This window comes from Pectinophora gossypiella, chromosome 28 (assembly GCF_024362695.1).
Source record: "Pectinophora gossypiella chromosome 28, ilPecGoss1.1, whole genome shotgun sequence".
Lineage (NCBI taxonomy): Eukaryota > Metazoa > Arthropoda > Insecta > Lepidoptera > Gelechiidae > Pectinophora > Pectinophora gossypiella.
Genome location: NC_065431.1, coordinates 3,229,073 through 3,244,757, shown reverse-complemented (window position 1 = coordinate 3,244,757; position 15,685 = coordinate 3,229,073). Strand labels below are relative to the sequence as shown.

At 43.2% G+C, this 15,685-nt stretch overlaps 2 protein-coding genes across 3 annotated transcripts in view; both read left to right on the top strand.

Annotated features, from left to right (window-relative positions):
• The window catches only part of LOC126379080 (anoctamin-4-like), a 35,823-nt gene extending 25,148 nt beyond the window's left edge, over positions 1-10,675 (top strand). Inside the window, exons 16-17 of the mRNA XM_050027643.1 lie at positions 9,812-9,899; positions 10,525-10,675. Coding sequence (XP_049883600.1) covers positions 9,812-9,899; positions 10,525-10,675 — 239 coding nt within the window. The remainder of the gene's footprint in view (positions 1-9,811; positions 9,900-10,524) is intronic.
• Positions 10,676-11,140: 465 nt separating this feature from the next.
• Positions 11,141-15,133, top strand: LOC126379275 (uncharacterized). Of its 2 annotated transcripts, XM_050027983.1 has the most exons (4): positions 11,141-11,257; positions 12,279-12,411; positions 13,620-13,750; positions 14,703-15,133. In XM_050027983.1, the coding sequence occupies exons 1-4, from the start codon at positions 11,186-11,188 to the stop codon at positions 14,877-14,879; spliced, it is 513 nt and encodes a 170-aa protein (XP_049883940.1). In that variant the 5' UTR covers positions 11,141-11,185; the 3' UTR covers positions 14,880-15,133. The 2 variants fall into 2 exon arrangements, with proteins under 2 accessions (XP_049883940.1, XP_049883941.1); XM_050027984.1 differs by lacking the exon at positions 13,620-13,750.
• The last annotated feature ends 552 nt before the right edge of the window (positions 15,134-15,685 follow it).

The following is a 15,685-nucleotide window of genomic DNA, read 5'->3' as shown; positions in this document are numbered from 1 at the left end:
AAAATATAGCATTGTAATAAATAAAGATGTGCAACCTGTGGTTTGCGCGACTAGGAAAATACCAATAGGATTGAAGGATAAGTTGCTAAAAGAGTTGCAAAGAATGGAAAAATTAGGTGTTATAAGAAAAGTTTCACATCCAACCGACTGGGTCAATGCGATTGTTTTAGTGGCTAAAAAGGACGGCAGCATTCGTGTTTGTTTAGATCCTCGACCATTGAACCGGGCAGTGCGGCGTGCTCAGTACACACTTCCTACAGTGACAGAACTGGCGGTTAAACTGCGTGGGGCTCGTTTTTTTAGCGTGTTAGACGCGCGTTGTGGATTTTGGATGGTGCAAATTGATGACGTCAGCGCAGACCTGTGTACGTTCAGTACACCGTTCGGCCGGTATCAATTTCTACGCTTACCTTATGGTATTAACTGCGCGCCTGAAGTTTTCCATGCGAAATTAAGGCAATACTTGGAGGACTTGGACGGCACTGAATCCTTTATTGATGACGTCATAGTATGGGGTCGAACTAAAGAGGAACACGATTACAGGCTGGAATGCCTGTTACAGCGATCAAAAGATATAGGTATTAAATTTAACCGAGACAAATGTAAGTTTGGCGTGCGTGAGATAACATATTTAGGTCATAGATTTGATGAAAACGGAATGAGACCTGATGATACAAAAGTGATGGCCATTATGCATATGCCTTATCCTACCGATAGAAAAAGTTTGGAAAGGTTTCTGGGCATGGTAAATTACCTGTCGAAGTTTATACAAAACTATTCTGAATGTGTAAATGTTCTGAGATCTTTATTAAAAAAAGATTCAGAATGGGTTTGGGCCAGTCACCATTCCAAAGCTGTTGATAACTTAAAAATGAAGATATCATCAGCGCCCGTCCTCACGCTGTACTCCCCGGACACCCCGGTGCTGGTGTCGGTGGACGCGAGCGCGCACGCGCTGGGCGCCGTGCTGTTGCAGGATGGCCGCCCGGTGGAGTTCGCGTCGCTCACGCTCACCGACACGCAGACAAGGTATGCACAAATAGAGAAAGAGATGTTGGCGATTGTGTTTGCGGTGGAGCGTTTTAAGCAATACGTATATGGCAGGTCTGACGTCACCGTGCATACTGACCACAAGCCGTTAGAAGCTTTATTTAAAAAACCATTGGCATCAGTACCGGTCCGACTTCAACGTATGATGATGAGAATGCAGGGTTTTGACATTAAGGTTGTCTATAACCCCGGAAAATATATGTATATTGCAGATACCCTGTCTCGAGCGCCGTTGAATGAGTTGATGCATGATCGTGTAAGCGAGGACGTAGAAATACAAACATGTTTTATGATTAGACATGTACAGTTCAGTGACAAGAAATTGGCCATGATAAAAAGAGAAACAGCAATCGACAACGATTGCCTTTTGCTTATAAAATATATAACGACAGGTTGGCCCAAACACAGGCGTAACGTTGATGAAAAAGTTAGGGTTTTTTGGCCGTACATCGAGCTGCTGCAATATGTAGATGGCATGATATTAAAAGGGGACTGCTTATTTATTCCCCGCACTTTACGTAAGGAAATGTTAGTAAGGGTACATGAAGGGCACCTCGGCATCGACAGGTGTAAAAGACGTGCTCGCGAAGTAATGTTCTGGCCGGGCATGACCGCGGACGTGGAGCGCGCCGTGCGCGGGTGCGCGGCTTGTGCGCTGCACGCGCCCGCGGCTCGCCGCGAGCCGCTGCGGCAGCACGAAGTGCCACACTTACCATGGCAAAAGTTAGGTTCGGATATTTTTGAATACGGCCGGAAATACTACATTATATTAGTAGATTACTTTTCAAACTTTGTGGAGGTGGGCGAGTTATCTAGCATAAATAGTAGAAGCGTAATTAATTTTATGAAGGACCAATTTGCACGTCATGGTATTCCGAGCGAGTTAATCACTGATAACGGACCGGCTTATAGCTCTTGTGAATTTAAGACATTTATGGCTGATTGGGAAGTACGTCATGTGACGTCTTCGCCTTACTATTCACAATCTAATGGCAAAAGTGAGAGGACAGTGCAAACAGTAAAAAATCTTCTTAAGAAATGTGTCGATTCGGGGCAAGACTTTTATTTAAGTTTATTAAATTTTAGGGCGGCACCGCGGCCTCGGCACACACGGGCCAGGCAGCCACACCGTCATTCACTTCTAATGTATGTAAAAGTGATAATGACAATAAAGCCACTCATAATGGAAGTTCTAACGCTGGAACTACGCAGGTCCCACAAATACAGGGTCCCATGACGAGATCTAGAACTCGAATGCTTGCCAATTTAGGGCTAGATTTACTCTTCGGAAAAGAGATGATATAGTTAGGGAAATAATTTCAAACTTTTATATTATGTACCTATTAAATAATGTTAAGCTGCTTGCTTTTGTTTTTATATTATAGATAACACTTGCTACTAAAAGTGAGAAACACGTTAGTGTTAACAAGTGTAGGAGACGTACCTACAATATACGTACCTACAGTATTTATGATTGTATGTGTAAATTATGGGTAGGTATACCTATAGGTTTAGTTAAGTACCTTTTAACTGATTGTAGTAACAAATGTTACTTTTTATACATACAGATCTTGCGTTAATTTATTGACAGTTTGTTTTAACAAATCCTTGTTAACATTTTGTTATTCTCTCTATAAAGGGAAAGATGTAGTGTAATATTATTATGGTGGTGGGTAGAATTAAATAACCTGATGTATAGTTACCTGCTTAGATGAAATAAATCAGTGTTGAACCAACCTACGCGTGTTTTACTACAGTACCATACCCCAAGTACTTACTACCATACCCCAAGTACTTACCACCATACCCCAAGTACTTACTACCATACCCCAAGTACTTACTACCATACCCCAAGTACTTACTACCATGCCCCAAGTACTTACCACCATACCCCAAGTACTTACTACCATACCCCAAGTACTTACTACCATACCCCAAGTACTTACCACCATACCCCAAGTACTTACTACCATACCCCAAGTACTTACTACCATACCCCAAGTACGTGGTACCATACCCCAAGTACTTGGTACCATACCCCAAGTACTTGGTACCATACCCAAGTACTTGGTACCATACCCCAAGTACTTGGTACCATACCCCAAGTACTTACTACCATACCCCAAGTACTTTCTACCATACCCCAAGTACTTACTAACATACCCCAAGTACTTACTACCATACCCCAAGTACTTACTATCATACCCCAAGTACTTACTACCATACCCCAAGTACTTACTACCATACCCCAAGTACTTACTACCATACCCCAAGTACTTACTATCATACCCCAAGTACTTACTACCATACCCCAAGTACTTACTACCATACCCCAAGTACTTACTACCATACCCCAAGTACTTACTACCATACCCCAAGTACTTACTACCATACCCCAAGTACTTACTACCATACCCCAAGTACTTGGTACCATACCCCAAGTACTTGGTACCATACCCCAAGTACTTACTACCATACCCCAAGTACTTACCACCATACCCCAAGTACTTGGTACCATACCCCAAGTACTTGGTACCATACCCCAAGTACTTGGTACCATACCCCAAGTACTTACTACCATACCCCAAGTACTTGGTACCATACCCCAAGTACTTACTACCATACCCCAAGTACTTACTACCATACCCCAAGTACTTACTACCATACCCCAAGTACTTACTACCATACCCCAAGTACTTGGTACCATACCCCAAGTACTTACTACCATACCCCAAGTACTTACCAACATACCCCAAGTACTTACCACCATACCCCAAGTACTTACTACCATACCCCAAGTACTTACTACCATACCCCAAGTACTTACTACCATACCCCAAGTACTTACCACCATACCCCAAGTATTTACTACCATACCCCAAGTACTTACTACCATACCCCAAGTACTTACTACCATACCCCAAGTACTTGGTACCATACCCCAAGTACTTACTACCATACCCCAAGTACTTACTACCATACCCCAAGTACTTGGTACCATACCCCAAGTACTTGGTACCATACCCCAAGTACTTACTACCATACCCCAAGTACTTACTACCATACCCCAAGTACTTACTACCATACCCCAAGTACTTACTACCATACCCCAAGTACTTACTACCATACCCCCAAGTACTTGGTACCATACCCCAAGTACTTGGTACCATACCCCAAGTACTTACTACCATACCCCAAGTACTTACTACCATACCCCAAGTACTTGGTACCATACCCCAAGTACTTACTACCATATCCCAAGTACTTACCACCATACCCCAAGTACTTACTACCATACCCCAAGTACTTACTACCATACCCCAAGTACTTACTACCATGCCCCAAGTACTTACCACCATACCCCAAGTACTTACTACCATACCCCAAGTACTTACTACCATACCCCAAGTACTTACCACCATACCCCAAGTACTTACTACCATACCCCAAGTACTTACTACCATACCCCAAGTACGTGGTACCATACCCCAAGTACTTGGTACCATACCCCAAGTACTTGGTACCATACCCAAGTACTTTGTACCATACCCCAAGTACTTTGTACCATACCCCAAGTACTTACTACCATACCCCAAGTACTTTCTACCATACCCCAAGTACTTACTAACATACCCCAAGTACTTACTACCATACCCCAAGTACTTACTATCATACCCCAAGTACTTGGTACCATACCCCAGGTACTTACTACCATACCCCAAGTACTTACTACCATACCCCAAGTGCTTGGTACCATACCCCAAGTACTTACTACCATACCCCAAGTACTTACTACCATACCCCAAGTACTTACTACCATACCCCAAGTACTTACTATCATACCCCAAGTACTTACTACCATACCCCAAGTACTTACTACCATACCCCAAGTACTTACTACCATACCCCAAGTACTTACTATCATACCCCAAGTACTTACTACCATACCCCAAGTACTTACTACCATACCCCAAGTACTTACTACCATACCCCAAGTACTTACTACCATACCCCAAGTACTTGGTACCATACCCCAAGTACTTGGTACCATACCCCAAGTACTTACTACCATACCCCAAGTACTTACCACCATACCCCAAGTACTTACTACCATACCCCAAGTACTTACTACCATACCCCAAGTACTTACCACCATACCCCAAGTACTTACTACCATACCCCAAGTACTTACTACCATACCCCAAGTACTTGGTACCATACCCCAAGTACTTACTACCATACCCCAAGTACTTGGTACCATACCCCAAGTACTTGGTACCATACCCCAAGTACTTGGTACCATACCCCAAGTACTTACTACCATACCCCAAGTACTTGGTACCATACCCCAAGTACTTTGTACCATACCCCAAGTACTTTGTACCATACCCCAAGTACTTACTACCATACCCCAAGTACTTGGTACCATACCCCAAGTACTTACTACCATACCCCAAGTACTTACTACCATACCCCAAGTACTTACTACCATACCCCAAGTACTTACTACCATACCCCAAGTACTTGGTACCATACCCCAAGTACTTACTACCATACCCCAAGTACTTACCAACATACCCCAAGTACTTACCACCATACCCCAAGTACTTACTACCATACCCCAAGTACTTACTACCATACCCCAAGTACTTACTACCATACCCCAAGTACTTACCACCATACCCCAAGTATTTACTACCATACCCCAAGTACTTACTACCATACCCCAAGTACTTACTACCATACCCCAAGTACTTGGTACCATACCCCAAGTACTTACTACCATACCCCAAGTACTAACTACCATACCCCAAGTACTTGGTACCATACCCCAAGTACTTGGTACCATACCCCAAGTACTTACTACCATACCCCAAGTACTTACTACCATACCCAAGTACTTACTACCATACCCCAAGTACTTACTACCATACCCCAAGTACTTACTACCATACCCCAAGTACTTACTACCATACCCCAAGTACTTACTACCATACCCCAAGTACTTGGTACCATACCCCAAGTACTTTGTACCATACCCCAAGTACTTACTACCATACCCCAAGTACTTACTACCATACCCCAAGTACTTTGTACCATACCCCAAGTACTTACTACCATACCCCAAGTACTTACCACCATACCCCAAGTACTTACTACCATACCCCAAGTACTTACTACCATACCCCAAGTACTTACTACCATGCCCCAAGTACTTACCACCATACCCCAAGTACTTACTACCATACCCCAAGTACTTACTACCATACCCCAAGTACTTACCACCATACCCCAAGTACTTACTACCATACCCCAAGTACTTACTACCATACCTCAAGTACGTGGTACCATACCCCAAGTACTTGGTACCATACCCCAAGTACTTGGTACCATACCCAAGTACTTGGTACCATACCCCAAGTACTTTGTACCATACCCCAAGTACTTACTACCATACCCCAAGTACTTTCTACCATACCCCAAGTACTTACTACCATACCCCAAGTACTTACTTCCATACCCCAAGTACTTACTACCATACCCCAAGTACTTGGTACCATACCCCAAGTACTTACTACCATACCCCAAGTACTTACTACCATACCCCAAGTACTTGGTACCATACCCCAAGTACTTACTACCATACCCCAAGTACTTACTACCATACCCCAAGTACTTGGTACCATACCCCAAGTACTTGGTACCATACCCCAAGTACTTGGTGCCATACCCCAAGTACTTGGTACCATACCCCAAGTACTTACTACCATACCCCAAGTACTTACTACCATACCCCAAGTACTTACTACCATACCCCAAGTACTTGGTACCATACCCCAGTTACTTACTACCATACCCCAAGTACTTACTAACATACCCCAAGTACTTGGTACCATACCCCAAGTATTTGGTACCATACCCCAAGTACTTACTACCATACCCCAAGTACTTGGTACCATACCCCAAGTACTTACTACCATACCCCAAGTACTTACTACCATACCCCAAGTACGTACTACCATACCCCAAGTACTTACTACCATACCCCAAGTACTTACTACCATACCCCAAGTACTTACCACCAGACCCAAAGTACTTACTACCATACCCCAAGTACTTACTACCATACCCCAAGTACTTACTACCATACCCCAAGTACTTGGTACCATTACCCCAAGTACTTGGTACCATACCCCAAGTACTTGGTACCATACCCCAAGTACTTGGTACCATACCCCAAGTACTTACTACCATACCCCAAGTACTTACTACCAGACCCCAAGTACTTGGTACCATACCCCAAGTTCTTACTACCATACCCCAAGTACTTACCATACCCCAAGTACTTACTACCATACCCCAAGTACTTACTACCATACCCCAAGTACTTACTACCATACCCCAAGTACTTACTACCATACCCCAAGTACTTACACCATACCCCAAGTACTTACCATACCCCAAGTACTTACTACCATACCCCAAGTACTTACTACCATACCCCAAGTACTTACCACCATACCCCAAGTACTTACTACCATACCCCAAGTACTTGGTACCATACCCCAGGTACTTGGTACCATACCCCAAGTACTTGGTACCATACCCCAAGTACTTGGTACCATACCCCAAGTACTTGGTACCATACCCCAAGTACTTACTACCATACCCCAAGTACTTACTACCATACCCCAAGTACTTACTACCATACCCCAAGTACTTACTACCATACCCAAGTACTTACTACCATACCCCAAGTACTTGGTACCATACCCCAAGTACTGACTACCATACCCCAAGTACTTACTACCATACCCCAAGTACTTGGTACCATACCCCAAGTACTTACTACCATACCCCAGTACTTACTACCATACCCCAAGTACTTACCATACCCCAAGTACTTGGTACCATACCCCAAGTACTTATACCATACCCCAAGTACTTACTACCATACCCCAAGTACTACTACCATACCCCAAGTACTTGGTACCATACCCCAGTACTTACTACCATACCCAAGTACTTACTACCATACCCCAAGTACTTGGTGCCATACCCCAAGTACTTGGTACCATACCCCAAGTACTTACACCATACCCCAAGTACTTTGTACCATACCCCAAGTACTTACTACCATACCCCAAGTACTTACTACCATACCCCAAGTACTTACTACCATACCCCAAGTACTTGGTACCATACCCCAAGTACTTGGTACCATACCCCAAGTACTTGGTACCATACTCCAAGTACTTACTACCATACCCCAAGTACTTGGTACCATACCCCAAGTACTTACTACCATACCCCAAGTACTTACCACCATACCCCCCAGTACTTACTACCATACCCCCAGTACTTACTACCATACCCCAAGTACTTACCACCATACCCCAAGTACTTACTACCATACCCCAAGTACTTACTACCATACCCCAAGTACTTACTACCATACCCCAAGTACTTGGTACCATTACCCCAAGTACTTACTACCATACCCCAAGTACTTGGTACCATACCCCAAGTACTTACTACCATACCCCAAGTACTTACTACCATATGGCAGTGAGTACTTGGGGTATGGTAGTAAGTACTTGGGGTATGGTAGTAAGTACTTGGGTATGGTAGTAAGTACTTGGGGTATGGTAGTAAGTACTTGGGGTATGGTATAAGTACTTGGGGTATGGTAGTAAGTACTTGGGGTATGGTGGTAAGTACTTGGGGTATGGTAGTAAGTACTTGGGGGTAGGGTAGTAAGTACTTGGGGAATGGTATTAAGTACTGGGGGTTTGGTAGTAAGTTCTTGGGGTATGGTAGTAAGTACTTGGGGTATGGTAGTAAGTACTTGGGGTATGGTACCAACTACTTGGGGTTTGGTACCAAGTATATTGGTGCGGGGTGAGAGTTACCGTTCTATTATTCGGTATTATTATTATTATTTATTTATTATTTGCTTAACAGCCTCTTACTTAGTGGTTAGAGCGTCGGGCTCACGATCTAGAGGTCCGGGTTCGATTTCTGATGAAAACATTGTCGGAATCTCTGTAAAACTGTCCTTTGTTTGGTAAGGACCTTGCAGTAAGATGATTCCATGCTTCGGAGAGCACGTGAAGAAGCTGGTCCTCATCATTATCACTCATTTAAAAGCCACGCTCTTGTCTGTGTATCACTCTCCATGCTATTTTTTGGGCAGTGGTTTCCCTCTTGCCTTCCGCCCCGCAGTACTCTGTCTGGCGAGTGTGATGGCGCCCAGAGTAGTCTATTTCAAGGTCCTTTTAGCCGTAAAACACCTTCGCCAACCGGCAGTGGAGCAGCGTGGTGGAGTATGGTCCATACCACCTCTAGTTGTTTGAGGGGAGGCCTGAGCCCAGCAGTGGGACGTATGTAGGCTGTCTATATTGTGTTATTCTATGGTTGTCTTTGGATGCTTGCCGTCTGATTTTTACTAACTGTATCTATATCTGCTTCCCCGGGATTTGTCGAACGACGTAGATGCGACTTAAAATCAGCGTTTGCTCTCCTTTGGTGCAAACATATGCTGAGTCGTTTTACCTTTTCAAATAAATGCACACTATCTCACACAACACTTTTGTCATTAATTTTATTTCTTTTCTTTTGTGTAAATGTGTATAGCCTGTAAGTGTTATTTCAATGTTATGTTTTCGTTTTGTGTGCTGTTTGTTGGAATAAACATTCTCTCTCTCTCTCTCTCTCTCTCTCTCTCTCTCTTTTACTTCTATTTTTTTTATTTTTACAGTTATCAACATGTGCATTGGAACGTTCTTTGCAAGTATCGTTCCATTTTGGGGATTTGTAGTATTCATATTTAACGTTTGGGACATCAGGTAAGTACTTAAAAGGTTTTTACTCACACTTACACACACACACACACACACACACACACACTTACAGGAGCACGCACGCACGTGACCAGTCCATCATCTTTTCATAAGGGATACGATCCCTCTACCGGGTTTAACGTTATGCCTGGAAAGTGTAAGCGGCTAAATGCATTCTATCGAATTTGGTGGTTGAGAGCTCGAGCCGCGATTAGAACCCGCGATCCTAAGATGTACACACATACGTAAGAACATGCCTATTTCCCGACGGGGTTCGCAGAGACTACGGTTATTTAACGAGTTATTTATTTATTACATACATACATACATATACTCACGCCCGTAATCCCTAACGGGGTGGGCAGAGCCACAAGAAATCAAAGACAACTCCTCTGTGTCCTCTAACATGATGGACTAATGTTATGGGCGATAGGCTGATCCCTTATCACCATAAGGTTTATCATATCCAGCTTACGACATCGTATCAACAGTGGCTGCAAGTTGTCTTTGATTTATTTATTTATTCACGATATTCCACTTATCTAATGCTGACACACCATTAACATTATATTATGTGATGGATGATATTTATTCAAAAATAAAAAAGGTTGACTTTTACCTTTTATTCCAGGTTTTGGGCTAAATACCTGATCGTTCATAGTCGAAGGCCTCTCATCCAACAAACTTGGGGCCTGTCCTCATGGAAATATGTTCTACTCTTCCTACCCTTCGCAGCTGCCTTCGTTAACGTAAGGGTCTGTTTATCGTTATCGGCCCATTAGGGTCGATAAATAGGCTAGTTTCCAACTAGTCAAATCTGTTACTTTATACTAAACACAACGAATAAGGAATAATACTACGTATGGAACGGCAACTCTCCGCTCCCCACCAACGGCTGTTACCTCACCCCCTCGATCTTGCTTTCGACTTCAATCGTATGGGCATCAGACGTCACACACACAGACGCACGTGTACGATAACGTCAATGTGTAGTGTCTGTGTGAAACGTGGTTGTTTGTATGAAGTGTCCGGGGTATGCTTAAAGTCTACAAGCTCTTATACTGCGCTCAATCAGACGCCACATTCATGTAGATAAAAAGAGCGAGTATATTAAGGATAGTGATCGGTAGACAAAACACGAGGCGCATATTTGTGTAAAATGAGGTTTATTGTATGAAGTGTCCGGTGTGAAGTAAGACCCAAAGAGCATTATACTTTATTCTGGTGATGTCTGTTTGCAGTGTTACGCCTGGGTACGACAGACGATAAATTTCGACCAACGGTTCGAAGAGATGTACTTCAGCTCAAAGTTCAAAAAGAGAAGATTCTACGCCGATTACTACATGGGCTTTTTTAATATATCGGTAAGCTTTTTTATTTTTTTCGTCTGGTACTTCTAGGTCCAACGACCTAAGACCGCAACGTTTGCAGAGGTTGGGAGCCATTGTTACGGCAATGCAGGATGGAAGGGACAAGTCACAGGGACTGTAACCTCGAAACCGACAGAGGGCAGCAGTAACTGTCAGTATTATTCAGAGGCGGAGGACTGGAGTCCTAGTACGGCTTTGAAATAGACTATTCTAAGCGCCATCCCACTCGCGTCAGACAGAATACTGCGGGGCGAAAGGCAAGAGGGAAACCACTGTCATATTTTCCCTTAAGAAGTAACATGCAAAGTGCTATGGCGACAAGAGCGTGGCTCTTAAATTAGTAATGATTATGACTTAGTTTCATACAAACTTAGTTTCATACAAACTTTCAACCTCTTTCCTGTGGTGTTGGGTCTTCAGTAGGTGCCACTGGGAAGGATGATGAAAGTGCTAGGAGACTCGGGTAGAAATGAATATACCACAATTCCATGCGCGTTTCAATTCTACGCTTTATAGGTGTGACGGTCACTACATTCCAATAAGCCGAAATCAACAAAAACCCGTCGAGAGATTGAAATCTGCTTAGGGACATGATTAATTAATTTATCTTTAGTGTAGTTTTCACTATACTATTAGTATTATTGTTTGTACTATTCAGAGGCGGAGGACAGGAGTCCTAGTATGGCTTTGTAATAATTATACTACTCTGGGCGCCATCCCACTCGCGTCAGACAGAGTACTGCGGGGCGGAAGGCAAGAGGGAAACCACTGCACTATTTTTCCCTAAAAAAGTAGTATTAATGTTACACCAACAAGAGCGTGCCTCTTAAATTGATGATGATGTAGTTTTAACTAACGCAGTTGGCTCGACCATTCTAGACGGCGATACGGCCCTCTATCACGTTGGTCTAACAGAAAGCTCAGTGAGGTGTGGGTACTTAGTTCATCTTGCGATGGATGTCTGACTATCCCAATTGCGATATAGTAGTATGCTTATGTAATATTTTTCTTGCAGGATTATGATTATTCTAATAACACAGGATCAGGGAATCCTGCCAAAAAGATTCGAGACTACAATTGGACGTTTGGCGTCAAACAACGGAATACTCATCCTCAGGTGATCTACCCGCATTTCTGCATGTTCCCTGGTAAGCTGAGTGCTTAAATTCTACTCTTGTGCCATCATATCATCATCATCATCATTGCAGTCCACTCTTGGAAATATGCGTCTCCCAAGGCGCGCCACAAAGCCCTATCCTCAGCCCTGCGTATCCAATCGCTTCCAGCCACCTTCTGCAAGACGTTCCGCCATCTTGCCAGCGGTCGACCCACACTGCGTTTCCTTAGACGCGGTCTCCACTGTAGTAAATAAATAAATAAAAGAACACGCTTGCACCAGTGGATGACGGTTCCGCGACAAATGTAGCCAGCCTACTGCTACTTCAGTTTGCTAACTTACTGAACTATGTCGATAACATGGGTTCCCTGTCGGATGACGTCATTTCGGATTTTATCTCTTGAGAGACACTCCGAGCATAGCCTATTTCAGGAGTATTTTGCTCTAGCTCTTGTGTAGGTGAGGACAATGACCAACCTTAGCAACCCTGATGTCAGGGTTACTATTGAGCCGCCAAGGCCCCTGACAGGACTCTTGTAATACTTATGTCAATCACGTGATCAGCCTGGAATGTCTTTATCAAACTACCGATTACAATGTGTTCTTTTCGTGATATTTCCCCTCTGGGATTGGGAACCAGAGACGTCCAGATTAAGTGGTGAACGCTACTAAGTTTAACCATTTGTCCAGATGACATTAACTCGGAATTTGTGCGTTTTGGCCGATCTGAGTGCGTTTGACCACGATTCAGTCTGGTTTAAAGCAGCGATGTGGTCGAAGGTGGAACACATAAACTCAAATAGTGCTTATCCATTCTTGCCTTGAAAGGCCCCAAATTATATGTATCGGGGAACAATGAGCTGAATCATCCCCCTCGGTATTCGGTATGGTGTCTCTAACACCTTATATAAACATTTTTGGCTTCCGTGGTCCAGTGGTTTAGCGCTGGGCTCACTTTCGAAGCCCGGTGGGGACATTTCGCAAAAATCACTTTGTGATCCCTAGTTTGGTTAGGACATTATAAGCTGATCACCTGATTGTCCAAAAGGTAAGATGATCCGTGCTTCGGAAGGCACGTTAAGCCGTTGGTCCCGGTTACTACTCACTGATGTAAGTAGTCGTTACATGAGCCTTGTCAGAGGCCTTTGGCGGCTCAACAATAACCCTGACACCAGGGTTGATGAGGTTGGTAATTCACCTCACAACCCACACGATAGAAGAAGAAGAACATTTTTGCAGGTCAATATAAAAGAAAACTGCCATGGGGCGCTAAGGGTGCTGACCGCAAACCGATTCATAATGCTTATACTCCTGAGCCGGGAAAGTGGTACATTAACTGGAGACAAGCCATGTTCATGCTTTGTTTTGAGGTAAGGGAAGTTCAAATGGCCACCGGGTGAGAGCCTTCAGCGCTTTTTTTTAGTTTTTTTTTTAGTTAATGCCATCTGCGGCAAATCTACAATAACTCACGTCAAAAAAATAAGTTGAAATGGCCACATCAAAGCAATTCATCTAAGAAAGCAATATTGCTAATTGACATTTGCGCATATAAAATTAAGTGCGCAATGCACACAAATGTCAAATAGCAATATTGCTTTCTTCGATGAATTGCTTCGATGTGGCCATTTGAAGCTACCCAGTACTCGTATTTAACATAACATTATGCTTACTTGCTGAGAGGTACGGTCACGAGTACTAATATGCATACACTTTGATACCACGGTTTAATTTGTCAACTTTTTTGACAAATTAAACCGTAAGTCTCAATAAATGTCAAATATGATAGTGCGACAGAGTCCTAAAGTGGGTACATTATATTACTCATGACTGTACATCCATCGCAAGATGAACTAAGCACCTGCACCTCACCGAGCTTTCTGTTAACCAACGTGATAGGTGAGCCGTATCGCCGTCTACAATGGTTGAGCTCCGTAGTAACGGACTCCGTGGTCCAGTGGTTGAGCGTTGGCCTCACGATCCGGAGATCCCGGGTTCGAATCCCGGTAAGGAAATATCACAAAAATTACTTTGTGATCCCTAGTTTCGTTAGGATATTACAGACTGATCACCTGATTGTCCGGAAGTAAGATGATCCGTGCTTCGGAAGGCACGTTAAGCCGTTGGTCTCGGTTACTACTTACTGATGTATGTATGTAGTCGTTAAATGAGCCATGTGAGGGGCCTTTGACGGCTCAGTAATAACCAGACACCAGGGTTGATGAGGTTGGTATTCCACCTCACACACAACCCACACGATAAGAAGAAGATGGTTGAGCTAACTGCGTTAGTTAAAACTGCATTTAAAGTTCTTGATTCTTTCAGCTGATGACACTATTCACGGCGCTGTTCCTAATCCACCACATAGACCCTCAGAGCGAGTCAGTCACGGTCACGAAGGAACTCGAAGACACCCTGAAACAGTTCCACGTGGGCCGAGAACCAGGGAGAGACACCGACTACGTCCAACCCCCACCAGACCAGAAACCCAAGCAACATTAGCCCAAGCCCAAAAAATAATATCCCCGGCATCTAGTCATCAGGATATACCGTGGACGCTTCATACAAAAGTCTTATTCTTACCGTAAGTGAGACCCTGTCCACGCGCTTTCTCCCTCACTCCGTTACTCCTTAGTAGCTTACGGCCGTTTAAGACTAAAGTAAGACTCAGAGGGGGTGAAGTAAATGTAGCTCGGCGCCCGATACGAATTAGTGCGGGGCGGAGGCGTCCGTTCTATACGTAGTATTATTCTTTATTCTATGCTACAAGCCCACTCGGACTCTCCATAAGAAGTCTTATTCTTACCGTGTGCCGTATAATAAAGAAAGAAAGAAAGTTAACATTTAACAAACTTAAATTTACTTAAATTTATTTATTTTCTCTTTTGTTTTGTATTTTGTTTTTTCCTGTTTGTGCAATAAAGTATTTGTTATGTTATGTTATGTTAAATATCAATTTTCCAGATAAGTAATAAACATGATTATTTATTTTTTCTTAAAAACAATAAGACAAAATTCATCACATCACTAATTTAAGAGCCACGCTCTCCATTACACTCTCCATTCTTGTCTATCAAAGACCAATTCCATCACCTCCTTATAAGACACGACGTTCGCCTTCTCTTTAATCTTCCCCTTCCTCTCTTTCCCTGAAGCTTCCCTTCTGTGATGTTTTTAATAAATTCGTCGTGTCTTATTAAGTGTCCAATCATCTTGCCTCTTCTGTCCTTAATAACTCAATATTTGCCTCTAAGACAAAATTAAATAATTAAAAATGTATCAATCATCTAAATTATACATTGTGGAGG

Excerpts from the sequence above, each read along its gene's own strand:
- LOC126379275 (XM_050027983.1), top strand. The coding sequence starts at position 11,186 with ATGTACTTCAGCTCAAAGTTCAAAAAGAGAAGATTCTACGCCGATTAC. Across the intron at positions 11,258-12,278 it reads TGGGCTTTTTTAATATATCG|GATTATGATTATTCTAATAA; the intron begins GTAAGCTTTTTT and ends TTTTTCTTGCAG. Across the intron at positions 12,412-13,619 it reads GCATTTCTGCATGTTCCCTG|GTCAATATAAAAGAAAACTG; the intron begins GTAAGCTGAGTG and ends ACATTTTTGCAG.